Below are 23319 nucleotides of genomic sequence, written 5' to 3'. Positions count from 1 at the left end.
AGTCTGGCATGATCAATATTTCGATAAAGCTATAGCAACGCTTGGTCAGTGCCAATCATACCAGAATGTTGTATAAAGTCTGATAATGTCAACTAGAGTATAGTATTTAATAAGCTTAGACGCTCCGATTACTGGTTAATTGGAAAGGGTCACATTCAGATTCAACCATGTTCTCAGCTTTTGACAAGGAATTACCCACCGTACATTTTGAGATGCACGTAAAAAAAAAGCCCTGGCCTGTTTGTACAATACCGATGAAATTAGGCAAGGGGGTAATTTATTGGATATCATTGTGGCCGATTTCCTCTGAATGAGGAACTTGATGCAATTGCAGGAGAGTCTTCCCTGTATGGCTGGGTTGCAGGATCAGTCACACTTGGTAGCCTTTGCACACTCCCCTTTCCTTTTCTCGCGTTTGGGCCAATCTCTTCAATCATGTATTTCCATCCGTCAATAGGACGCCTCCGACTGAAAATGTGGGTTTTGATGAAGCTAGCAATCTGCAACCACAGTTTAAATATCATTATAGAAACCACTGTCACCAATAGCATGAGTGCTGAAAGTATAACTTCTGGACCTGCTGTTTACTGAAAGCGATTCTCCTTTCGAATTCCTGGAGAAGAATGTCCTCTTCTCGCTGTGAGATCTCCCATATATTGCCATCCTGACCTCTTGAGGTAGTTTCCCAACCATCAGGCTTGGTTTTGATCTCAGTAGTGCTCGGGATCTTGGAATCGCCAAAATCAGCATTGCCAGAATCAAAGATACTGCATTCAAAAGGGACCATGAGCAAATTAACAAAATCAACTAACCACAGAATACAGATAAAACTATAGTAAGCACAACACAGATCGTAACCAGCCATGCCCTATAAATTTGCTACCACAGGAAGACAAGTAACAGCTAGAAATGATTTTAGTCTTTTACAGTATGCAAAGTTTCTATAAGCCCTTAACCCAGGTGATACAGGCCAGGTTAATCTATAGTACATAGTGGGCAAGGTTGATCAGTTTAAGCAATAGTTGCAAAGCCAAAGAAATGGGAATACTTAGGGATGCAGGTCATATATAATTTGGGTCATTGGGTCAATCCAATAAGTTAATAAAATGAACTAGAATGACATACTGCGTAATTAATTTAGAGGGAGAAATAAACTAGAGTGGCATGCCATCGTAATTAATGAGCTGACCTAGAAAATACTATCGGGTACCCACTTGCATCCGGAGTGCATAACTAAAATGTGAAGCATGAATTTGGTCAGTCAATCTGGCATGTTACTTTATGATGCCAATGCTTATTTCTGCCAACTAGGTGATGAGCAGCAATATCTGGAAAAGTTGGCATCTCTCCTATCACGCAAGAGCAATTGACACTCAACCGCGGTGCTTACTTTTACACCTTAACAAAAACACACCTCAAATCCCACAAAGATATGTGGTGTGTACTGGACCCCAAGGAAAACCCTCATACTCCATCCCAGAATATTAGCTTGTTTTAGGTTTGTCCTAAGTCATACTTTTAGCTTTGACCAGCAGTATCTCTGAAATAATTTATTTCAAATAGAAAAAGTTACATGTTATGATAGTTGGTTTCATGATGAATCTACCAACATTATTTTTACATTGTCAATCATTAAAAAGGTCTGACTTAGGGCAAACCTAAAACGAGCTTATATTCTGGGACAGGGGAGAAGACAAAGTGATTTGTCCAGTCATTATGCTAGAATGGAAAATGGTATGGGTCCGTATGACCTTTGATTCTAATTTGGATTATTTGGACAAGCATGTCAGAAAATAACACAGCATGTAATCTGTCCATCTGGGTTCAGGCATTGAACTGGCTAAACATGTAGTTTGCCATCAAGATTAAGGCAGTAAACCAATTTAATAAGTTGATCGGGAATTAGTATTTAGGCAGCGGACCACCAGGATTTCGGTAGTGAACTAGTAGTTTAATGTGCAACTTGTCCTCAGGATTTTGGTAGTGAACTGGCTTATTGTGTATAAGTTGCCATCAGTGAAATTGCTTTCATCAAAATTTCAGTCCAACTATCGTGATTAATCTAACACTCAACGGTTTTAATTTGACATGCAAAAAATGCTTTCAGGCCTGTATTATACAGCACCACAATCTGCTTTACCAAAATTTCCAGTGTTCTACTGATTACTGAATGTCCACCGAATTAAATAACAAATACACATTTATCATAGGCAAACAGTACATTGTCAAAGCTTTGCCAAGAACCTGAAAAGAAAATCCGTGCAAAGAAATTCACTGCATGCGATTCCAGTTATTAAGTAACTAACTGATCCATGTTATCATGGAAATCACGAACATAAGTGATCTCGTACTTTCTAGAATATTCATCAACAGGGTCTTAAGGACAGGGAGGATAAGGCAAAATCTTCCACAGATACATGGCGCTATGGGTATGTGACAACTCGCGAGCAATCAAATTTAAGCAAGCAATGCGATGGCATGAATCAACCACAGCTATGGACCGCAATTCGCTCCGAGAACAATGAAGAACGGTACTACTGCAGTAGCAACTCACTCAGAACACGAGTCGAGGAGCCGGTCGATGTCGTCAGCGCCGCCGTCTCCGCCGCCGAGGCGCGCCTCCTCCATCTTCTCGATCTCCTTCACCCACAGCGCGGCGTGCACGCGCTGCTTCCTGGTCCTGTACTCGTCCGCCTGCGCCTTCTTCTTCGCCGCGGCGCCGCCCTCCCCGCCTTCCGCCGCGCGAGAGGCGCGCTGCGGCGGGCCCCGCCTCGACGCGGCGCGGCGTTCGGCCCAGCGCTCGTCCATGTCCGCCACGAAGGCCTTCGTGTCCGGGTCCACATCGGCAGAGATGGCCGGGACGGCGGACGCCGACGCCGTGGCGGGTGACTCCCATGGCGCGGCGGGCGCTGGGGAGGAGGCGGGGGAGTCGCCTGGGAGCCATGCGGTCTCCCACGCATCGTTCCACTCGTCGTCGCCGGTGGCAGCGGAACGGGGCGGCGGCGCGCGGCGGCAGGAGGAGAGGCGGCGGAGGCAGGATGACGAGGCTGCGGTGGCGGCGTAGGTGGAGGTGATGGGGAGGTGAAGGGCGCGCCGAAGGGAGTGCATGGCGGGTGCTCGACGAAATGCCGGCCAGAGCGTTGGATGTGAGCAAAACTGCAAGTCCGCGATGCCGCGGAGTAGCTGAGGAAGGGTGCAGGCGTACAGCTGCAGACTGCAGTGCCACACTGCTTGTACTCGTTTGGATTCAGCTGGATTTGGCTCGAATGTCCCTAATTTCCGGGAAATACATAAACCACCTAATTTGCAGTTTAGATTTAAAATAGTCCTAACGATTTGGATTCAAATTTCCTATACACGAGCATGCACTTGTTATGTTTCTCGCGACGTGTTGCTAATCTTTGATGGAATGTAAGATTGGGCAAAATGATCTAAGGCGTGAGCATCTCTAAAAGTTTGGCAAATGGAGTTGGTCTTGATTTTTGGCAAAAACACTTATAACACTCCTTTAACAATTTTGGCAAACGACTTGGCAAAATATGGCAACTTGGCAAAAATCATCCCTCACTGTGCATATTTGGCAATTTAGTAAAGAGCTTGGTAAATCCTCTCTCTGCTTGTATGCTGCATACCGACCACGAAAATAAAGTCTTCTATCTGTTTGCATGCCGCCTATTGTCTTTTTTCAGTTTGCCAAGTTCAAAATAGCAAACTATTGGAGAGAAACTGTTTTTTTACTTGGCAAATAGTTTTGGGAGTTGGCAAATCACAAGATTTGCCAAGTAGAATATGACAAACTTTTGGAGATGTTCAGTGTCATCGGCATAGTTACCAAGACTATGAACTAGATAATCGAGCTGGAGACGTGTCACGGTGACGACACTGATCTTACATTCCACGACACTCCCTGCCCTCTTTTTTATAATAACTCTTTGTAAATTTAATGCTCATGAAATTTCCATTATGACTAGCATAAACGAGTGATACAAATGCCATGCCGACATGAATTAATGTTGAGTGTAAGAGAACCGTATGTGGTTAAAGAGAGATGATATGGGGAAGGTAAATTGGATAAAAGACAGATCAGTGAAGGACGAAGAACAAAGTGTGGTGTTTACGGTAGATTAAGGCGAACACTACAGTTCTAATTAAATTTCTAGCCTGACACGATGGTTCAAATTTAGGCTAATTATATTTTTAGTGGGAAGAGATATACCTGTTGAAAAAATCAAGGGGTCTATCGGAACCTTGTTAATTTCAATGTATGTTTTTTTAGTCTCGATGTATTTTTTTTTTCTAACAAAGGAGCTTGCCGCCCGGGTAAGCTTCCAGCATGGGAGTCTCACCAACAGAGCTAGGCTCGGTCTGCAAGACATGCATCTTTGGCTAAAAAAAAAAGTTAAGACATGCATCTATGCGTTTATAGAAATATTTATGCAGTCCTTTAAAATATATATATATTATATATATATGTATGTATATATATGTGTATGTATATATATGTGTATATATATGTGTGTGTGTGTGTGTGTGTGTGTGTATATATATGCATGCGATGTATGAGATTTCGCAATCGTAATGTGTTTCAAAAAAGAACTTCGATTAGAGGGTAAAATGAATCACACTAGCGTAGCTAGTGACTGATCAGGTTAGAAAAAACAAAGTCTGAACTGCAAAAGAAGTGCAAACAGGCAGTGAGAGACGATTATTTTATTAAAAATAACAAAAAGAAAAGAAAGAAGAGAAAAGGAATTAAGAAGTTCACGATCGAGGGCCCATAAGGATATCCAGCCCAAAGGCCCATATAACATTAAGCTCTAGGGTTAGGGTTTAGCGCCTCCCTCCCCCTATAAGTGCGCAGCCTCCACAGCTTCATTCGCCTTCCCACCTCGCCCCTTGCAAGTTCATAGCACACCTCGCGGCGGCGGCGCCCGAGACCGGCGGCGGGCGGCGGAGGCAGCATCAGCCATGGTGCATGTCAGCTTCTACCGCAACTGTAAGCAACCCCCCTGCCTCCATATTGCCATGATCCGCTATGTTCATGAACTTATTTCCTTGTCCATTTGAATCTGGGAGACCGCAACTCGAGATCCCTCGCTGTATTTGTATCATTGATGCCTACCAAGAGATTTAGTGCTTTGCTACAGTTAAGGCATGTAGACCTGCATAAAGTCAAATATAATTTGGTAAGCTGAGTTTTTTTGTTGTTGTAGATTAAGCTGTATAATTGTTTGTTATGATCAATCCGGTAACTCTAAAAATCAAAGTTCCATTATATTGATTTGATACTGAAATTTGCACCCGCCAGATATTAACGTTTACAGAATTGCTTGTTTGGATGTGAAATCCTGATTTGCATTTTGTATTAGAAACCTTTAGTGGTTGATGAACGGACCCCAAATATTTTGTTTGTTTGCTGTTTGGCTACATAACTCGAATGTTTGTACTTTTTGCTGACGTCTAAAATGTGTTTAGTTTGTCCTGCTAATTCTCCCAATGTTTGTTTAATGCAGATGGTAAAACTTTCAAGAAGCCAAGGCGTCCGTATGAGAAGGAGCGCCTTGATGCTGAGCTGAAGCTGGTAGGTGAGTATGGCCTGAGGTGCAAGCGTGAGCTGTGGCGTGTGCAGTATGCCCTCAGCCGCATCCGGAATGCTGCGAGGGAGCTCCTCACCCTTGATGAGAAGAACCCCCGCCGTATCTTCGAGGGTGAAGCACTCCTGCGCCGCATGAACCGCTATGGCCTCCTCGGTGAGGGCCAGAACAAGCTTGATTACGTTCTTGCGCTCACTGTTGAGAACTTCCTTCAGCGTCGCCTTCAGACCATTGTCTTCAAGAATGGCATGGCAAAGTCCATCCATCATGCTCGTGTGCTCATCAGGCAACGCCACATTAGGTATACCATAACATTTCTAAACCTTGTGATTATGTTTGTAATGCATTTGCTTGAGATGGCTAGTGTGATGGAATGTGTACGGATTATTGTGAAGTTAGGGTCGAATGCCAATTTCTTATGTCATTGTTCGACAGTTTTAAGTGCCATTGCAAACCAAACTATCTCTTGTTCTGTTTGTGTTTTGGGCCATGTGATGAGAAACCTTATGCAACTCACGACGGTCGTCTGAGACACTTTGTGTGTAATGTTGCAGTCATATTTTCTCTGATGTCCCTTCACTTTTGTAACATAACACTGTTATGGCTCTCTCTTCATTTATTTAATTTTGGTGTTTTGCAATAAGGTGCTTGTAATACATTCGGTGGCACAGTGAGGAACTTCTTTTGCTAATGTATCTATGAGGTCAAAAGGCCAATGACTCCAATGTCCTTTTCATTCTGAGTGCCTTTAAATGTCATTTGGATTGACATGTATGTAATTGTGGAAACCTGTTTAGCTTAGTTTATTTATTAGAGGTCCTGACCTTTTGTTTGTGCTTGAGCTTTTAGCAATGTCAAGTGTAGAACCTTGTATAATTTTATTTTAAGTATGTTTGGGCTATGGTTACATTCTTACTTGCTGGGACATTTAATTTGTGCACAATAGCTTTAATCATGCAAGGGTTACAAATTTGGTGATTTTGCTAAATCCTACTGTCAATTTTATTTTGTATGTGCCCTTCAATTTATAGATGAAATTTTTACTGTTTATTTATTGTGCTATTTTCCGATGCATTTAGTTCTTCCCAATTTGAATTTGATCTTTTGTGCAGAGTTGGGAGGCAGCTTGTCAACATTCCCTCATTCATGGTCAGAGTTGACTCTGAGAAGCACATTGACTTCTCCCTTACCAGCCCGCTTGGTGGTGGTGAGCCTGGAAGAGTCAAGAGAAAGAACCAGAAGAAGGCTTCTGGTGGAGGCGGTGATGGTGATGAGGATGAAGAGTGATCATGTGATGATTGCTCCCGGTTTTGTTCTTAGGACCTAATTTTTCTGGCCCTGTTAGGACCTAAACTTGTTACATGAACTGAAGCAAAGAGTTGGCCACCACCAGCTGTCTAAAATTGCAATTTAATTATCGAAAACCATCATTGCTGAGACTTATGTTTCATTGGGGCTTTTGTCTGATGAATATGCATGTGAATTCAGTGACACCTCAGAAAATTGTTTCACCAGTTACTTAAATGAGCACCATAATCTTTTCTGTCAATAGCTTAGTGATGTTTTTATTTTTTATTTTTGATCACTTGAATATCCGGTCTTGCTAAGTTATGATTGATGGTATTGTCATGTGGTCCTCTGATTTACCAATGAGTTCTGTTACCTTGAATACAATTTTATCGTCACCCGTGTTTTTTTAGAAAAAAATGTTGCCATACTAGTAACAACTAATTGTGTGACTGGTTTTATGCAGTTTCTTTTTTTTTGTAAAATGAAGCCTGAAGTACTTAGTTGTGTACCGTTCAGGTGCTCGTGCCATAGCACGGTTATACTTATTCCTATGTTGCTCATACAGTCACACCGCCATCACAAATCGAGTTAGATAACTGCAAACGCATGGTTTGTGTAACATCAGGACTATTGGCGTGATGACTTTGTTTTTTGTATACCACTTTGCAGAAAACGCTTATAAGATCTGAGCGCCCTCTGTTTTGGATAAAGTCTAACCCGCAAAAAAGTGTCATTTCTCCTAGCAAAAACAGAGGACAAATTGGGCTATATGTCTCCATTTCTATGTTGGTGTATACGAAAATGGTATTTCTTTCGAGGGAATGAAAATTATATTTTCGATACTCGATGCTCACTTCTTTGCAACGGACCAGGAGAAATAGAGAAAGCGACCATAGTTTCATTAATCATTGGGGGCAACTTTGGTGCAAATGGGTAGATTTTGAAACCGGTGAAAGTTCATCCAAAACGTATATTGAATATTGAAGTTTCAAAGAATTTTGAAACTTGGCACATCATAGTTCACCCAAAGGCAAAGAGTACATCTAGTTCCATCCCCACAGAAATCAACTCGACAAATTCTGGACACATTTGAGCTATATCTTTCTTGCAACTTCTAATCTAAACAAACAGAGGCGAAGCCTGCTAAATTACAGAGGATCAAGTTTGAAGAACTCCTTATTACTCGCGCCGCATCCTAGCACGCACGCCGCATCTATTTTTTGAGCGAGAACTTGTAGAGCATGTAGTGCTTGTAGAGCTGGCCCGGGCGGTAGACCTCGCGGGGGAACCCCGGCTCGTGCACGGCGTCCGGGAAGTCCTGCGTCTCCAGGCACATCCCGCCGTGCTTGGCGTAGACGGCGCCGCCCTTGCCCTCGTCGCCCTTGAGCAAGTTGCCGGTGTAGAACTGCAGCCCGGGCTGGTCCGCCCACAGCTCCATCACGCGCCCGGACTCCGGCTTGCTCACCACCGCCACCTTGCGCACCCCCTGCCCGTCCGCCGCGCCGTCCAGCACGAAGTTGATGTCGTAGCCGCCGCCCTCCACCTCCGCGATGCGCGCGCCGGGCGCCGCGGGGGCCCGGAAGTCGAAGGGCGTCCCGGCGACCGGCGCGACGGCTCCCGTCGGGATGAGGTCGCCGCCGACGCGAAGATCTGGACGGCGTGGCCGAGCACGGTGCCGTTGCCGTGGCCGCGGAGGTTCCAGTACGTGTGCTGCGCGAGGTTCACCGGGGTGGGCTTGTCCAGCGGCCGGGCGTACATGGTGACGCTGTAGGAGCAGTCGCCGTCGATCTTGTAGGTGACGAGCACGTCCAGGGCGCCCGGGAACCCCTGCTCGCCGTCGTAGCTTCGGTAGGAGAAGGTGATGTGCGGGAACTCGCCGGTGACGCGCTCGCGGACGGACCAGAACACCTGGCCGAACCCGCGGTGGCCGCCGTGGAGCGTGTTGTTGCCGTCGTTCCGGAACGTGTGGTACGGGCGGTCCCTGATGGTGAAGCGCCCGCCGGCGATGCGGTTCGCCACGCGACCCACCAGCGCGCCGAAGTAGGTCGTGTCGTTCTTGTTTTTTTTTTTCAAATCAAACACACCAGCATTAACAAACAGTTTCCTTGTTTCAACTCGCGACAGGAGAAAAAGTGATTGATTGATAAACATGCGTGGAGCTTAGCTAATCTCACCACGTAAGATCCGATGTCCTTGTAGCCAAGAACGACGTCGCCAATGTGCCCTGCGGTGCGGGCGCAAACAGACCCAAGATCAACTCAACTCGCCTCGTGAGAGCATGGATGGATCAAATCGAAATTGGAGAGGAAGGAAGGAAGATCGAGCACGAGCAGTGCAAGCGCTCACTCACCGTTCTTGTCGGGGATCCTGACGGCGAGGATGGTGGCGCCCCAGTTGGTGACGACCATGGAGAACTCGCCCCGCCGCAGCTCGTAGAACCCCAGGGACTGCTTCCCCTGCTTCCTCGCCTCCGCGCCGCCATTCCCGATCGCCAGCAAGACGATGGCAACGCACAGCAGCAGGGCGCCTTTGCCTCCCGCCATTCTCGATCGATCGATCGGTCGACTGAGCCACTGTGATCGAGGAGTGGGAGATGACTGCCCGAGTCAGCAGGATCTGTCTGATTATCTCCCGTTTCTTCCCTCGTTCGTTGCTGCATCCGTAATCCCCTGCAGGTAATTCTAACAGCCGCAATTTGACCAGTCAAACAAACTGTCAAAGCCCGCCTCTCCCCTTAACGGGTCCGATTCCGTACGGCGCGCCCCTGTCTAACAACCGGACCCGTTAATAATACAATAGTACAATGGCAGTAGCGGACTACCGGGCCGGTGGCGGTAGTAGCGGCGACTGCGAGCGCAGATTCCTCTTACGGGGCGCGGCTAGGGCTCCACACCATGGCGGCGGCCGAGACCGAGACGGCGGCGGCGCTGCAGGAGGAGGTCAACGCACTGCAGATGCGCGTGCAGGTGGAACCCTAGCCGCAGTCGTGGCTTGTGCTTGCTTTCTTCGCCTAATTGCTTTGATGGATTTGGGTGATATTTATTTTTCTTCGTCAAATGCTGGGTTGGATGTGGCTAGGAGCTAGAGAGGGAGAACCAGAGGCTGGTCAAGGTTGCTTCGAGCTGTACCTGCGGATTCAAGGTATGTAGACACAATGGGCTAGAGCAGTTTCGTTACTTAAGCCTTACAGACATGAGGGAATTGACAAGATTATTACTTGTTTCTTTACAATCTTGTACCATGTATAAATGTTTTTGAAAATACTATATTGTGTGAGGCATCAGTACAATTTGCAATAGCTGTTCCTCCCATAGTTCGCTGTCTGGAATATGTAAGCTCTGTAGTTCTGTTGTTTTCTTGTTTTAATTGAAAGATAAGACCATAAGAAATCTCTGAGGAAATATGGCCACTGCGGCACTATCTATAACGATTCAGTTAGCTGCCAAGGGTGAAATTGCAGCAATGACTTATTGACTTCATCTGAGCTTAGTGATAGCCTTGCCTCCAGGCTTTGGCAATAAGGGCGTTCTTTTTAAGGTTGATTTCTGTCTATAAATTGTTACAACATGTTAATCTTTGTTATAGCATTCCATGTCTGCGGTGACATGAATTACAGCGAGACTTGAGAAACTTGTAGTGGTTATCTGCCGCCAGAGATTACATGCTAAAAGGAAGGTCCAGTTTTTATGATTATATTAGACTAGTGTGCGTTAAGTTCCCCATGACCATGGTTATCTGAAAACTAATTTCGACATATCTTGATGGCAATCCTCAACACATATGCATATTCATATAAATTTGTGGAACATCATGCACACAAGATTCAAACAATACTTTAGGACAATTCATTTGCATACGTAGGATTTAAATTATCTTGATGTTGGTACCATTTGCATACAAGTCAATGTATTGCATCCTTGAACTTCTATCATGTGCCATGGGGTTCTTGCTGTTGATGCTTTGCCAAACTTTGTTCTTCTACAGGATGGTAGTGTTGGGTCTATTGCAGTTGCCAGTTCATGTTTATATGGAAGTAACCCAGAAGCACAGCGCGATGGGAAATTCCATCAAAGTAGCGCTTTGGAAAAAGATTTGAACGCTCCATTTGATCACACAGTAATATCTACAAAAAATGAAATACAGGTGCATATTTTCAAACAAATTCTTATCTGATCTAATTCATTTTTTTTACCGAGAGTGATTCTAATTAATATATTTACTTTTGACCACAGTGCAGCAGAAATGTGGAAGGGAATGGTTTGCCTGATGATTCAAGCAAACGGACTAAAAGAAGAGGTGCTACTGAAGATACAGCAACTATACCTATTTTTGCCTTTTAGGATATTCTTATTGTGACAAGTGATGTTTACTTTCATTTTCACAAATGTCCAGTATGCCCACATTGTGGTTTGTCTTTTGGGATTCCTTTTCCCTTGACTATTTGGAAACACTAACTACATTACAATTATTCTGTAGAATTCTACTGAATTTTTCTGTTTAATGCACAGGTCGCCAGGATGGGATTTTAAGTCACTGCTCAAAGCGACTAGTTGCTCTCAAAGTCATGTACTTCGGCCAGAGGTGTGTTATACTCTGAATAAAATACACATGCTTGATTTAGCTTGTATATTCATATTGTTATTCGTAAATTTTTGAGTTGATAATCATGGCTTTAATAGTTTCTGATGAATCACTATTCCATTAGAATCGCGCTACTCTCTGATCGAATGGAAGCAAACTAAATGCTGAATGTCAAGAGTTTTTCCTTCTTAAACCGAGTCTCTTTGTAGATCAAACTTTGCTGTACTATAAAACCATTTTTACTCAATGTTGTTACTGAACTGCTTAAGTTTGATCCGAAACAAATACAATATTAAATAAAAGCCAATGTTCCTTCTCTTATTTTGTAACATATTGATCTTCTGTTGGCATCTGCATCTGCATTCTGTTCTTAACTGGTTAACTCGTATTACTTGTGACATGTCTTTTCTCCCACCCTTTCATATGACTTTGTTTGTTCCTATGCAGATTCTATGGCTTTTCTTCAGAAGGTAACACAGAGCCAACAGTGGAGGTAATTTTCCCGATGGGCTGTTTGCTTTGCTATTTTCAAAATCATTGAAAGTTTCCTCAAGAAGCTCTATCTTCATGCTTTGTCAGTCTGAGATTTTCAAAGCACTGGAAAGAGCAAAACTTATGGTTGGCAGTAGAAAAGAATCATGTTACTCGAGGTGTGGGAGAACTGACAAAGGAGTTTCTGCTTCTGGACAGGTAGCAGCAGAATCACAAGAAATCATGTCTATTGAATAAATACTTTGTTGCTTTCGATTATAGGAGTGATTACTGTGTAACTTGGCAAAGCCAGATAAACCTGACTTAGGCTGACATCACTTAGTTCTCCCTTCTTTCCATTACACACAGTCTTGGACTTCTGGTCTTCAAAATGCAATTAGATTTTAAACTTGCATGAAACATCGTTGCACATCTAGAAGCATATGTTTTCCTTTCTAAATAATTTAATTACTCAGAGATTTAAAGAATGTCGACTGTATCCACTTTAAATTGTATCAGTTGTTCTTCTAATTTTTTTGTTTGGTATTGTGTTGAAACTGGAGCAGTGAAGCTACCTGGAACGTGCAGTATGCATGAAAGAGATGTTTTACCCATTTTTTTGACATGCAGGTGATTTCCTTGTATCTGCGATCGAACATAAAGGATGTTGGAGGGGACATGCAAGATGAAAGATCTGGTAGGCTTCTGCCTTGTATTCCTGTAGTGGTGTAGACAACAAGGAATGCAGTGATATGAGTGCATGGTCTGATTTGTTGCTTAATCGACTTGCTATCCGAGGAAAACCTCAATTTTCCCCTATCAAAAGCATTTCATATATTCCTGTCCTAGTAGATGTCTCAATTGCATCTTAGCTTTTCTTACGGTGGTTCTTTCTAAGAAAGATTTTTTGTCCACAGAAATTGATTATGTGAAGGTATTGAACAGAATTCTTCCACAAGACATACGTGTACTAGGTTGGTGTCCTATTCCAGCAGATTTTCATGCAAGGTTAGCTCAAATCATATGTTTTTGTTTTATTTTAAATTTTCTTTCTTCTTGCAAGAGTAAATAAATGAGCATCTATCTATCAATAAGTGTTGATTGATAGGAGGCAAGGAGGTTATATCCTTTCCATTTTTTTTATGCAAGATGAATAGTTCCCCCTCTGTTTTCGATCTGGTTATTATGCCCAGTAATCATGCATCATCCTGTGATAGTGCTTTGTGACTATTGATCAAAATTTGACTTTTCTCCCACTGCTATTTTGCAGATTCACCTGTTTGGGCAGGGAATATAAATACTTATTTTGGAAGGGGGGCTTGGATATATTGGTACTTACATTACTCTTGATGCCTCTAGTTGCTAGATAAGTACACGTCTACTGAGCTATTGACCCCCATTTGCAAGCAGGAAATGCAGAAAGCTGCATCCAAATTTGTTGGAGAACATGACTTCAGGAATTTCTGTAAAATGGATGCAGCAAATGTGAGTAACTATAGGCGGCGCATTACAGAATTTACTATTTCTGCATGTGGCAAAAGGTTAAATTTATATTTTAGTTGAACGATCTTTTCTTTTTGGCTCTTAATATCCTGCAATGCCCAGTAAAAATGCTTAATATCTTCTAGGTCCAACAATGATGAGCTGTGCTCCATGACGATCAAGGGTACCGCTTTTCTGTGGCACCAAGTTCGCTGCATGGTAGCTGTGCTATTTCTAATAGGTCAAGGCCTTGAGTCACCATCTGTAAGTGAAACTAGCTTTCTTTTGTTGAAGAGTCAATCATTGTATAGATGTTCCCTTATGTCCATGAACTGTGAATTCTTTACACTTAGGTCCCTATAAGTTATGCTGTTATGTGCAATGGCAGCCACATATTACATATGCAAGTTTGTTGACCTTGATGTTTGAGTTCTCAAGTTCATGGATATGAGGGGAACTTTCATGCAAGAACCAGGTGTAATGTACACTTGATGAAATCATGTGTGCCTGGTTTTATAAGGATTACTTACCTTTGCTGATTTTTCTTATTTTACCACAGGTAATTGATTCACTATTGGACATTACTAAAACTCCTAGGAAACCTCAATATAAAATGGCAGCTGAGCTTCCATTGATTTTGCGATCTTGTCTATTTGATAAGGCTGACTTTATGTGTTCATCAGGTTTGTCTTGTCGGACTTTTGTAGCTAACTTTCAGAAATATTTTTTTTTCATTTTTTTCTCACGAGGTATTTAACTATCACTGCAAGCAAGATGTATCACTTGGTTGCCTAACTGTATAAAATTTACTTCCTGATCTTGATTTAACTGTGAAAAATGGTAGATCAAGTAGATGATTATTTTTCTTCTTGTTCTTTAGACATAATGGATAAACAAAACATAATTATATAGAAAACTTTTGAGCATGGCATTGAGTATGTATTTTCTGAGAAATGATTTGCCAAATTAGTCTTATTTTGTATAAAGCTAGAGTCTACATTGTATTTGCCTTCACTATCTGTTCACAAAACTTTTTCGTCTTTTGCATGGATATTAATCGTGATGCACTATTATTGCACCTCAGATGCGAGTCGGTCTCTAACTCTGCACTTGAATGATGAGTATCATCATTATATGCTCCAAGCTGAAATATTTCACGAGGCATTGTCCTGTTTACCTTTTCCAGGTATATACAATCAAATGCTTTCTTAGTTTTATTTGATATCCTATAATGATCTAAAAGTCAGATGCCATTGCAGAATCTAATTCACTGGAAAAACTCCAGAAGAAGAGGAATCATATTCCTCTCCTATCAAGACAAACAGAGCGTAAGTTTCCTTCCTTTTCTTTTACAGTCTCAAGTCTGCACATGCAGAACATTCTTCCGTTGTTATGTTTCCCTGTGAGCAAACCAGTGCTTTATGTCTTGACCATACCAGTCTCTAGTCGCCTCCTCATTATTCTGGCAATCCATTTTGATCGTTCTTGGACAGTACTTTACAACAAAATCAGTCCATTGTGCACGCATGCCTAATTTTTAATTGTCCAATGCAATTCTTAATTTAAACATTTTCCTCTTTTACTTTCATACATCTGAAATAATGTTTCATCAATTTTCTTATTTCAGCCTCTTATGAGGAGCGTATAGCAAAAGTCAAGACAAAGTTGACTGATAATCTTAGCATAGCATCTTGAATAGTAGCATTTATACTCCGAAGAGAAAGCATGGAACCATAGAAAGATCAGTCCTTACTAGTGCAGATTCTGCGGTAACTACAACCTTCAGGTATGCGGAGATATTTTTACGATTTATTTCATTTGAAGAACCATACCTCCAATTTCCATAAATCTTAAAGCAGTTGCTTATATGCTCATGAGTCCATGTGCTGCATAATTTACTTGATGCCAGGCGTCGCTCCTCAAAGCTGGATGGGTTCATGAACTTAAAGCAGCTTGATGATAGTGAACTGGATCTGTTTCGCATTTGGGGATGGAAAATAGGTGGGATCAAGACTGAGTGGGTTTCATCATTTTAAGGGTTTTCTACCATTGGTTGCAGTCTATTCGAGCCATTCGACAATCAGCAGCAATTGAAATGTAGAACATACAGACTGGAGTAGATCGGCCTCCTACTTTTGGGGACTTGTCAGTGTCGTGTGCTTCATAGAGCTCAAGTGTCTTGTATTCTGAATGTGCTGTAAACTAGTATAGCGATGATGTAATGCTATCAGCTTATTCTCGCATGCTGCTGTACCAAGTATCCATTGCAAAAGGAGGTAGCGAGCCCTGCATGTTTATTCCCCTTAAAAGGTGGCTATGCATGCCAAGTTTACTTGCACTCGCATCTAAGCAACATTCATTTCTGTAACGACGACTGCGTTTTACTCAAGGCAGAATCAATTGGTTTCTCATGTGCCCATCCACCATTGCTTCGAGTGCATCCCACCCCTTGTGGTAATTGTAGCTTGCTACAGTGAAATAGCAGGATTTATTCAGCACCGGTCAGTGTCATGTGGTAGTTGTAAATTACTAATGCTAGCTGCTGCTCTCTTCTGAGTTTTCTTGTTGCCTTTGCCTCCACGGGCCAACAAACGAAATGAGAGAGTACTACGGAGTAACAGCTTTTGTACTCTCTGCATAGTTGTAAGAAATCAAATCTCCAACACCTTGTGCGAGACTTGAATGCCATGACAGCGGAGTGGTAGAAAGTACCACCTTATTATCCGATCTGATGAGTTCGTCCGTTGGGATGATATTCGTCCGTTGGAATAATCTCTATTATTTAACGTGAGTTTGGATGCATTTGTTTTCTTTTTTATTAAGAAGATTTCTATGATATTAGCAAATAATCTCTATTGTTTACCTCAACGGGTCATCAGGGAGGTGCATTTTCGCAGAGAAATGCAGTTTGTTGACGTCGGCAGGCAAACGCACAAAAGAAGCAAAGAAAACAAAGGAGACGAAATGGAAAGAGAGCCACAGAAGACGAAGCCGCCGAGGAGGGACGAGCAACTGAATTAGGACGAAAGCAACGGAACCGAACGGGGGGAGAGGAGGTGGACGACGACGACGACGTCGTAGCAGCAGGCCAGCACAGCAGCTGGAGGAGAAGGAACGAGGAGGGATCTACGAGAGTTGGAGGAGGGGGGACAGGACGAGCAAAGGCGGACGGAGGGCCCGGTCGCATGGAGGCGGCGATGGATCTGATGCGGCGGATGCCGCCGGCCAGCGCCGAGACGGCGCTCAACGCGCTGCTCTCCCTCCTCCCCGACCACTCGCTCGACCTCCTCTCCCAGGTCGACCTCCCGCTCCAGGTATACCTCCGCCGGCGCCTCGCTTCGGGTAGGGCGCTGGCGCATTTGATTTATTTGACTTGGAAATCGCTCGTGGGGACGGGATGCTCCGCCGGGCGGTGCGTTTCCTTCCATTGCTTTGTGTTCATCAAGAAATGCGCATTTGGTGCCTTGCGTCCGCTTTGGTACCTCCCGTGCCACCTGTGCTTGCCTGGGATTCGTCTGAAATCGAGGTCCCGTAGAATCGCACCGTTCCAATCCCGTTTTGCGCTTTTGAATGGAACCGAATCGAAGTTAGGCTGCCCGCCGGATGAATTCCCTAGGTGAATGAATCCTAGTGTGCTACCTTGTTGCCAACGAGAACAGATAGATTCTTCAGTTCCACTTGCTTGTCTCCCGTTTCTCCATGCCCCAGGCGCTTACTGATACACAAGGAAAATTGGTGCACCCTTTTTCAGGTTTGCATGGATAAAGAGAATTTGAAGGAATACATTCTATGCGAGTATAACCGTGATGCTGACTCCTATCGGTCAGTAGCTCCCCATTACCACCATGATTTTCATTTTACTCATGTTCTCCATAAGCACTGCAAGGTGCAGCCATTGTTGAATGAAAACTAGGGAAACAAAAAAGTAAGACAAAAATGGAAACGATGCATTATATTTGATTATCTCTTCATTTCGTAGTCCATGTTGCAAAAACGGTCTCATTGCGGTGCCTAGATAAACACTGCCTAGTGACATTGACACCTAATTCTGTGTGGCATCCCCAATCAAGAAAATTAGGGGGCAGAGCCATGGATGCATTAATTCTTTAATTACTCTGATTCAGTTAGGTTGTTGAGCAAGCTTCAGACCTTGTGGATCTGTTTTGCTTCTTGTTTGTTGATTGTGAGGTTGGCTTGCAGATCACCTTGGTCAAACAAATATGACCCTCCTTTGGAAGATGGTACAGTTCCCTCTGAAGAGATGAGGAATCTTGAGATTGAGGCAAATGAAGTTTTCTCTGACTATCGTGACCAGTGAGACTCATATTTCATCTTTCTGTCTCCTTAAAACTGTACTGTGAAGTAGATGCATCGGAAAGAAGGCTATGATCCATAGCAGCATGATTCCTCAATTCAGTATATGAATGATGTTATCTACCGTGTGGATGTAAAGCGAGTAACAAGATCTTCTGCTAACAAATAGGTACTATGAAGGTGGGATTTCATCTGTGTACGTTTGGGAGGATGAAGATAATGGTGGTTTTATTGCATGTTTCTTAATTAAGAAAGGTCTACACAAATGCCTTAAGTAATCTTGTTTTCTCACTAAAAACTCTTAAGCTTTTCTTAATCGAATTTCTGTTTTATGGTTTCAGATGGAAAAGGAACACGAGGGTACATGCAGATTGGTTCATGGGATGCCATTCATGTTATTCAGGTAACTCGTGGTAACCTTGCCTATAAATAAGACTATCTGTTTCTTTTCAAAGGGTAACACTGCCCATGAATTGCCAATTGGAAGGCTGGTTCGTCTCCTGTTGCATTCTTTTTGGTTATATTTCTACTTAACAGTTGAAAACTTGTGTGACGCTGATAGGTTGGTCCTGAAAAAGAAGGAGCAGCACATTACTGCTTGAACAGCACTGTGATGCTGTCATTGACAACTGACAACAAACAGTCTGGAACTTTCAACTTGTCTGGATCGATTAGACGGCAGGTTCTGTCTCCTGCTCTTCCCTTCTTTGCTCATGTAGTGTAAAATCTCCTCCCGACCAAGGGCACTTTGAGTTAATCAAGTTGCTTTACTTCTGTGAGGACACAAAACTGACTGACATCCATATTTCCATATATTTACTAGATATCAGACTTTGTGCATTTAACGGTGTTCACTAAAAAAAAGATATACTTCAATGTGCAAACAGTGAACTGCCAAGTTACCTGCAGTTTATTAAAGCCATGAAGGTAGATAGAGACATGGTAGCTAGACTAAGCAAAACAATGAATAACTTGACGTGTTTATGGAACTGTTGTTTGTAATATGTCTGTCAACTAGGTAGCCATTTCTGAGACAACACTTTCTTTGATTGGAAGCGTTACCGAGGTATATAGAAATTTGGATGAGCTAATGTGGGAAATATCTGTTTCTATTTGCAGATGAGTATGACTCTTGCTGTAGCAGATGGGCACCTCGTTAATATGGGGAAAATGATAGAAGAAATGGAGGGGAAGCTGAGAAATTCACTGGACCAGGTAACAGTTTCGCATCGACAATGACAACTTTGGTGGCTACTGAGATCTGCTGACATAATTTGCCACTTGCAAATTCATTGGTCGTCAAACTTAGTATGGTTGTGGTGGCAGGTCTATTTCGGGAAGACGAGAGAAATGGTTTGCACTCTTCGGCCGCCACCGGAAGTGCTTAATATGAGACTACCCGATAGCTGAACTAGTGAATAGTACTGTCAATTTAACAAAGAAAGATGTCATGTCTTCACTATTATTTCGGTAGGCATGATCTGTTTGTGCTTTACCCTATTTGTTTGTACTTAATAGTTATTTATAGTCTGTGTATCAGAACTGGCACCTTGTTTTAATAGGAGCCTCTTATCCTCCAATTTCTTGTGAATTAATGAGATTAGCCAATCATGTCAGCTCTACGTGCAAAGTTTCACCGGAAGTGTTGTATTTGCCTTCTACTCTGGATGGGGAAGAACTGTGTTACCGTTTCTGAAGGTATGATGTTTTTGTGGCCATACAATTCGCTGAAGCGTTAATAGAACATGGCCCCATGATCTGATAGATTAACAAAATCGGGCAGCTGTAGCGGCGCAAGTGCCCCGGGGTCAAGCTCTGTCGACCACGCCCCAAGATAGCCGCCGGCTGCCAGGTTTTACCATTGCAGCTGGTTTGGGACTTTGGATTCGATGATGTGTTGGATGAAAGGTTCAGCGACAGCAGTCCACAGGCATATACAAGCCGATCGACCTGCCTCGGCGGCTCGGCCTACCTGGAAACAGTTGTGAACTTGTGATCAAGCATGCCTCTGTTGGGCTGCTGAGACCAAGCATGAGGTTCACGGAAAGATTATTGGTGTCTGTTGCTCTATTCTGATAAACACAAGCAGCAGCATTAGACAGCTACAATAAACATCGCTATCGCGTCAAATCATCTTCCAATGGTGGACGCAATACGCTCTGACCAAATATTATACCAGCAGTTCACAAGGTTCAGCCGAAAACTACAACAGCAAGACTGGTTTTCTTTACTTCATATGCAGTGACTAGTGAGTGATCGATCCATCCTCCAGATTTTACACCAAAAATCTAAGGAAACATCTAGTCTAGCTGGATATCATGCGTGGTCACCGATGTTGTCAAGCAAACTCATTTGCTTCTTCATGGTTTAGCTTCCTCTGCAGCGGCTGCTGCTGGAGCTGCTTCCTCCTCCACCTTGCTCTCCTTAGCACCTTCATCTGCATTTTTGTTTTCCATAAAACAAGATCAGTTCAGTATAGTGTCATGAAAACTCACAAGAAAATCTAGCCAGTCAGGATTGAAATGGTCTTCAAGGGAAAGACAATTTGGACTGAGAACTCCACAACATGTTTGCATACTAATCAACACTTTGACATCCAAGACCCTAACTTCGACCATAGAGCTCTGTGAAGACTTAAGACTGGCACAGTCTTGCCTAAGAATCAACACGCGGTAAATGACTGGGTCTACCAACTCCAAATGTGGCACCGTCAAGAACAGATTGACAGCACGATTAGGATATCGTTGTCAATTTTTTATTAGCAGCCACAAGAAGTCAATAACAGAGTGACAACGAAAGCGAGTTCTAGCTGCTGTCTTTATTTGCTGACAGGATGATATGCAAGCTATTGAGAAATTGTATGTTGTTATTGATGTCATACTGAAGGGCTCAACTGTAGACTACTCTGTCAGTAAAGATTGCAAGGCCTTGCAGACTACTCTGTCAGTAAACGTTTCAGAAAGTTTCTAGATACATTTACAAGTTAACTGTGAACAAAACTTAGATAAAATTCCAATATTCATACCAGAATGACTATTTCGTCACGATAGCGTAAATCTATGGCTAAATCCAGGAAGGCAGGAACAACAGTATTTAACCACAAAAAAAATTGAGACGACAAGAACGAGGTACCTTTGTTAGCACTTTCAACCACATCATCTTCATCGTCCTCAATATCCTCATCATCAGCACCACCCATATCCAGTTTCTACAAACACAAAAATATCATGAGACATTTGCTCCCATCTTCTCAGTCATCGAAGAAAGCTCAGTAAACACTTACCGAAAAGTCCATACCATCGAAGTCATTAACTGCAGCATGAATAACACAAGTCAATTCAAGCTTTGTTTATAAAAACAAAGTCAAATCAAGCTAAACTAGATATTGGTTTGAAAATTAATACAGAATTAACCAAAACTGAAAGACTTACATCCGATATCCTCATCATCCTCATCCTGCCATTTGTCCCAGTCAACCTTCAAGAAAACAGGTGGCTTGCCCTCCTTTTTCAGCAGCCTTGGCCACCATTTGCTCTCAGCTTTCTTGATCAGGTAGCATATAGTCCTTGGGGCAACAGCTGCTTTGCTCTCCTGCAAACAGCAAGACCGATACAATTAGCAGCGTAGAATGCTACATCCTGTAGAGAACCTTTAAATAATTATACTAACCTCCACATTAGCAGCATCAAACAGCTCGAGGTCAAACTCATAGGGCAAGTCATCGGAGCCTTTTGCCGAGAAGTTGAAATGGCCCTCAGGCTTCAAGTTCAGCTTCACATCCTTGGCATCGGGCAACTCGATCGTCAAGAACACCCTGTCGGACCTCTGCGCCCACTTGGTGGTCGGATGGCGACTGCAAATCAAATCGACCCCAAGCATACGCAACTCAAGACTATACTCAAGGTCAACTTATCTCAGTCTCTAAAAACATATTACATAGCCAGAGACGGTACGACATAATATTCGAATCCCCAAACACCAGCAACTTGTAGACTACTGACAGTTTGGCACAATCAAGCGTAACTCGCCCCAAATTACTCTAAAAGTATTCAGAACGCAAGAATCAAGATCGTGTCTATATCAATTTGATGCCTGATAATTTTCACACTCCGTAGAACAAAAGACTTGGTAGGAGAACATAAGGGCTAAATAACACCACTATAATTACACACAATTAGACGTCCCAAACTCCACAGCCAGAACGACACCAAACACCCACATCAGGGCACACGGAATTCAAGAAGTACGGAAGGATCGCAGCGAGTTTAGTACCTCATGCTTCCTCCTTGAGAACTCCGGTGCGCAGCGGGTCGTTTGGCGTCGTGGATTTGGGGGATTAGGGTTTAGAAGACTTCGGGAAGACCGACGATGGGAGAAGAGGCTGCGGGAAAGAGATGGGTTAGGAGGGGGTGTATAAGAAGAGGAAGCGGCGGAGCAGGAGAGAAGGGAGGGCGACGGGGCCAAAGGCCCTGTTTGGGTTATAGCATTACTACTAGCACGAAAAAGAATCTTGTATGCATGTAATTTTAAATAAAATTTATTTGTAAAATTTTTTCACAGATGGACATAACTTTTCGCGACGAATCTAATGATCCTAATTAATCCACGATTAGCTACAGTATAGCTACAGTAAACATTGTCTAGTCATACAGTCAAAAGCTTCGTTAGATTCGTCTCATAAAGTAGCACAGAAATGTGGAGTTAGTTTTGTAAATTACCTTGATTTAATATAGCTAATTAGTGGTCAAAGTGAACTACAGTATTTATGCTACCTCTGCTAGTTGAAACCAAACACGGCCAAACTCATCAAACTGCAGGTCGTACGAGCGCTACTGCTGCTTCCAAAAGGCTCTAGGTGGTTCCATTTCCTGCGGGTCCCGAGCCACTTGGATTTCTGCTCTTTTTCTTCTTCTTTTTCAATTTTTTGGGATACTGCACTAGTTGTCTTGCCCGTTTACCTGAAAAACAGTATTTATTCACTATTATTTATTCTGTTCGGCTGATTTCGGTTCATTTCAGCTAATTCAATAGTATTCTATGTGAAAGAGAATAAACCGAAAGAATCTGGCTGGTGCTGCTGGCCAGCCAAACAGAGTGATTAAAGATTTTAGTTCCTCCGTAAAAAAATGCAACTCTCACTTACCGAGGAATCAAACAATTTCAAGTTTAACTAAATTTATACAATCAATTACATATATTTATTTTTAAATAAATTTAGTATAAAAATATATTCCATGGTTAATCTAATGATACTTATTTTGTACCATAATTGTTAGTATTAATTTGTATAAATTTAGTCAAACTTAAAATTATTTAACTTCTCGGAAAGCAAGAGTTGCGTTTTTTTTACAGAGGGAGTACTACTTAATCTCTCGTGTTGTTTACTTATCCGGCATATTTTTAAATTTATTTGCCTAAGTTTGGTTTGAGGTTAGTTTGTTTTGTTGTGCTTGCAAAGAGCACAAACATAAATGGTAGCACATCATATAATAATTTGAATGATGTTATTTTAATTTTCACTTGATAGAGGCACAAAATGAAAGTAGCCTAAGAAAACGAAATCATGCAATCATGCCATTGGGGGAAT

General features: G+C 42.7%; 5 protein-coding genes, 2 non-coding genes and 1 pseudogene across 14 annotated transcripts; 5 read left to right on the top strand and 3 right to left on the bottom strand.

The window, feature by feature from the left end:
• Positions 1 to 58: 58 nt before the first annotated feature.
• On the bottom strand, positions 59 to 3184 carry LOC120652201 (protein GAMETE CELL DEFECTIVE 1, mitochondrial-like). The gene is made up of 3 exons (XM_039929955.1): positions 2555 to 3184; positions 578 to 767; positions 59 to 500 (listed from the first exon to the last, which is right to left on the bottom strand). The coding sequence occupies exons 1-3, from the start codon at positions 3106 to 3108 to the stop codon at positions 288 to 290; spliced, it is 957 nt and encodes a 318-aa protein (XP_039785889.1). The 5' UTR covers positions 3109 to 3184; the 3' UTR covers positions 59 to 287.
• Positions 3185 to 4854: 1670 nt separating this feature from the next.
• On the top strand, positions 4855 to 7130 carry LOC120652200 (40S ribosomal protein S9-2). Its single transcript, XM_039929954.1, has 3 exons — positions 4855 to 4996; positions 5514 to 5895; positions 6707 to 7130. The coding sequence occupies exons 1-3, from the start codon at positions 4969 to 4971 to the stop codon at positions 6879 to 6881; spliced, it is 585 nt and encodes a 194-aa protein (XP_039785888.1). The 5' UTR covers positions 4855 to 4968; the 3' UTR covers positions 6882 to 7130.
• LOC120653082 lies at positions 6079 to 6168 on the top strand. The gene has a single exon (XR_005666768.1). It is a non-coding gene; the product is annotated as a small nucleolar RNA Z161/Z228 (small nucleolar RNA).
• LOC120653083 lies at positions 6256 to 6343 on the top strand. Its single transcript, XR_005666769.1, has one exon. It is a non-coding gene; the product is annotated as a small nucleolar RNA Z162 (small nucleolar RNA).
• A 773-nt stretch (positions 7131 to 7903) lies between the features above and the next one.
• On the bottom strand, positions 7904 to 9522 carry LOC120652199 (annotated as a pseudogene).
• A 164-nt stretch (positions 9523 to 9686) lies between these two features.
• On the top strand, positions 9687 to 15837 carry LOC120652197 (tRNA pseudouridine(38/39) synthase-like). 4 transcript variants are annotated; one of them, XM_039929950.1, is made up of 17 exons: positions 9687 to 9850; positions 9963 to 10025; positions 10869 to 11027; positions 11117 to 11180; positions 11393 to 11465; positions 11913 to 11958; positions 12045 to 12155; positions 12567 to 12633; positions 12854 to 12944; positions 13207 to 13267; positions 13344 to 13477; positions 13565 to 13682; positions 13978 to 14101; positions 14503 to 14604; positions 14678 to 14746; positions 15046 to 15204; positions 15328 to 15837. In XM_039929950.1, exons 1-16 carry the CDS (start codon positions 9779 to 9781, stop codon positions 15111 to 15113), a joined length of 1422 nt encoding a protein of 473 aa, XP_039785884.1. In that variant the 5' UTR covers positions 9687 to 9778; the 3' UTR covers positions 15114 to 15204; positions 15328 to 15837. The 4 variants fall into 4 exon arrangements, with proteins under 4 accessions (XP_039785884.1, XP_039785885.1, XP_039785887.1 ...); XM_039929951.1 differs by having other exon boundaries at positions 9695 to 9850; positions 13347 to 13477; XM_039929953.1 differs by lacking the exon at positions 13565 to 13682 and having other exon boundaries at positions 9695 to 9850; positions 13347 to 13421.
• A 499-nt stretch (positions 15838 to 16336) lies between these two features.
• LOC120652195 (probable F-actin-capping protein subunit beta) lies at positions 16337 to 20670 on the top strand. 4 transcript variants are annotated; one of them, XR_005666478.1, is made up of 10 exons: positions 16337 to 16732; positions 17170 to 17240; positions 17619 to 17732; positions 17902 to 17987; positions 18074 to 18135; positions 18295 to 18414; positions 18852 to 18947; positions 19059 to 19202; positions 19350 to 19430; positions 19516 to 20670. XR_005666478.1 is itself a non-coding variant. In XM_039929947.1 (9 exons), exons 3-9 carry the CDS (start codon positions 17176 to 17178, stop codon positions 19140 to 19142), a joined length of 627 nt encoding a protein of 208 aa, XP_039785881.1. In that variant the 5' UTR covers positions 16390 to 16468; positions 16674 to 16732; positions 17170 to 17175; the 3' UTR covers positions 19143 to 19348. The 4 variants fall into 4 exon arrangements, 3 of the variants coding, with proteins under 3 accessions (XP_039785878.1, XP_039785880.1, XP_039785881.1); XM_039929947.1 differs by lacking the exons at positions 19350 to 19430; positions 19516 to 20670 and having other exon boundaries at positions 16390 to 16468; positions 16674 to 16732; positions 19059 to 19348; XM_039929944.1 differs by lacking the exons at positions 19350 to 19430; positions 19516 to 20670 and having other exon boundaries at positions 19059 to 19348.
• On the bottom strand, positions 19833 to 22197 carry LOC120652196 (co-chaperone protein p23-1-like). 2 transcript variants are annotated; one of them, XM_039929949.1, is made up of 6 exons: positions 22005 to 22197; positions 21402 to 21585; positions 21164 to 21323; positions 21016 to 21044; positions 20865 to 20940; positions 19833 to 20169 (listed from the first exon to the last, which is right to left on the bottom strand). In XM_039929949.1, exons 1-6 carry the CDS (start codon positions 22007 to 22009, stop codon positions 20093 to 20095), a joined length of 531 nt encoding a protein of 176 aa, XP_039785883.1. In that variant the 5' UTR covers positions 22010 to 22197; the 3' UTR covers positions 19833 to 20092. The 2 variants fall into 2 exon arrangements, with proteins under 2 accessions (XP_039785883.1, XP_039785882.1); XM_039929948.1 differs by having other exon boundaries at positions 19841 to 20169; positions 21402 to 21624; positions 22005 to 22181.
• Between the last annotated feature and the right edge of the window lie 1122 nt (positions 22198 to 23319).

The sequence above is a fragment of the Panicum virgatum genome, chromosome 9K, assembly GCF_016808335.1.
Source record: "Panicum virgatum strain AP13 chromosome 9K, P.virgatum_v5, whole genome shotgun sequence".
NCBI classification, from domain to species: domain Eukaryota; kingdom Viridiplantae; phylum Streptophyta; class Magnoliopsida; order Poales; family Poaceae; genus Panicum; species Panicum virgatum.
This window is presented reverse-complemented; position numbering and strand designations above follow the sequence as displayed.

Coding starts and splice junctions, on each gene's coding strand:
- LOC120652201 (XM_039929955.1), bottom strand. CDS start 3,108: ATGCACTCCCTTCGGCGCGCCCTTCACCTCCCCATCACCTCCACCTAC. Junction 768..2,554: donor CTCCTCGACTCGTGTTCTGA/GTGAGTTGCTAC, acceptor TTTTGAATGCAG/TATCTTTGATTCTGGCAATG. Junction 501..577: donor TCGCTTTCAGTAAACAGCAG/GTCCAGAAGTTA, acceptor CTGTGGTTGCAG/ATTGCTAGCTTCATCAAAAC.
- LOC120652200 (XM_039929954.1), top strand. CDS start 4,969: ATGGTGCATGTCAGCTTCTACCGCAACT. Junction 4,997..5,513: donor TGTCAGCTTCTACCGCAACT/GTAAGCAACCCC, acceptor TGTTTAATGCAG/ATGGTAAAACTTTCAAGAAG. Junction 5,896..6,706: donor ATCAGGCAACGCCACATTAG/GTATACCATAAC, acceptor TCTTTTGTGCAG/AGTTGGGAGGCAGCTTGTCA.
- LOC120652197 (XM_039929950.1), top strand. CDS start 9,779: ATGGCGGCGGCCGAGACCGAGACGGCGGCGGCGCTGCAGGAGGAGGTC. Junction 12,945..13,206: donor CCAGCAGATTTTCATGCAAG/GTTAGCTCAAAT, acceptor GCTATTTTGCAG/ATTCACCTGTTTGGGCAGGG. Junction 13,478..13,564: donor ATTTCTGCATGTGGCAAAAG/GTTAAATTTATA, acceptor AATATCTTCTAG/GTCCAACAATGATGAGCTGT.
- LOC120652195 (XM_039929944.1), top strand. CDS start 16,604: ATGGAGGCGGCGATGGATCTGATGCGGCGGATGCCGCCGGCCAGCGCC. Junction 16,733..17,169: donor AGGTCGACCTCCCGCTCCAG/GTATACCTCCGC, acceptor ACCCTTTTTCAG/GTTTGCATGGATAAAGAGAA. Junction 17,988..18,073: donor ATGTTTCTTAATTAAGAAAG/GTCTACACAAAT, acceptor TTATGGTTTCAG/ATGGAAAAGGAACACGAGGG.
- LOC120652196 (XM_039929948.1), bottom strand. Junction 20,941..21,015: donor TCGATGGTATGGACTTTTCG/GTAAGTGTTTAC, acceptor TTGTGTTTGTAG/AAACTGGATATGGGTGGTGC. Junction 20,170..20,864: donor GGTTGAAAGTGCTAACAAAG/GTACCTCGTTCT, acceptor ACAAAAATGCAG/ATGAAGGTGCTAAGGAGAGC.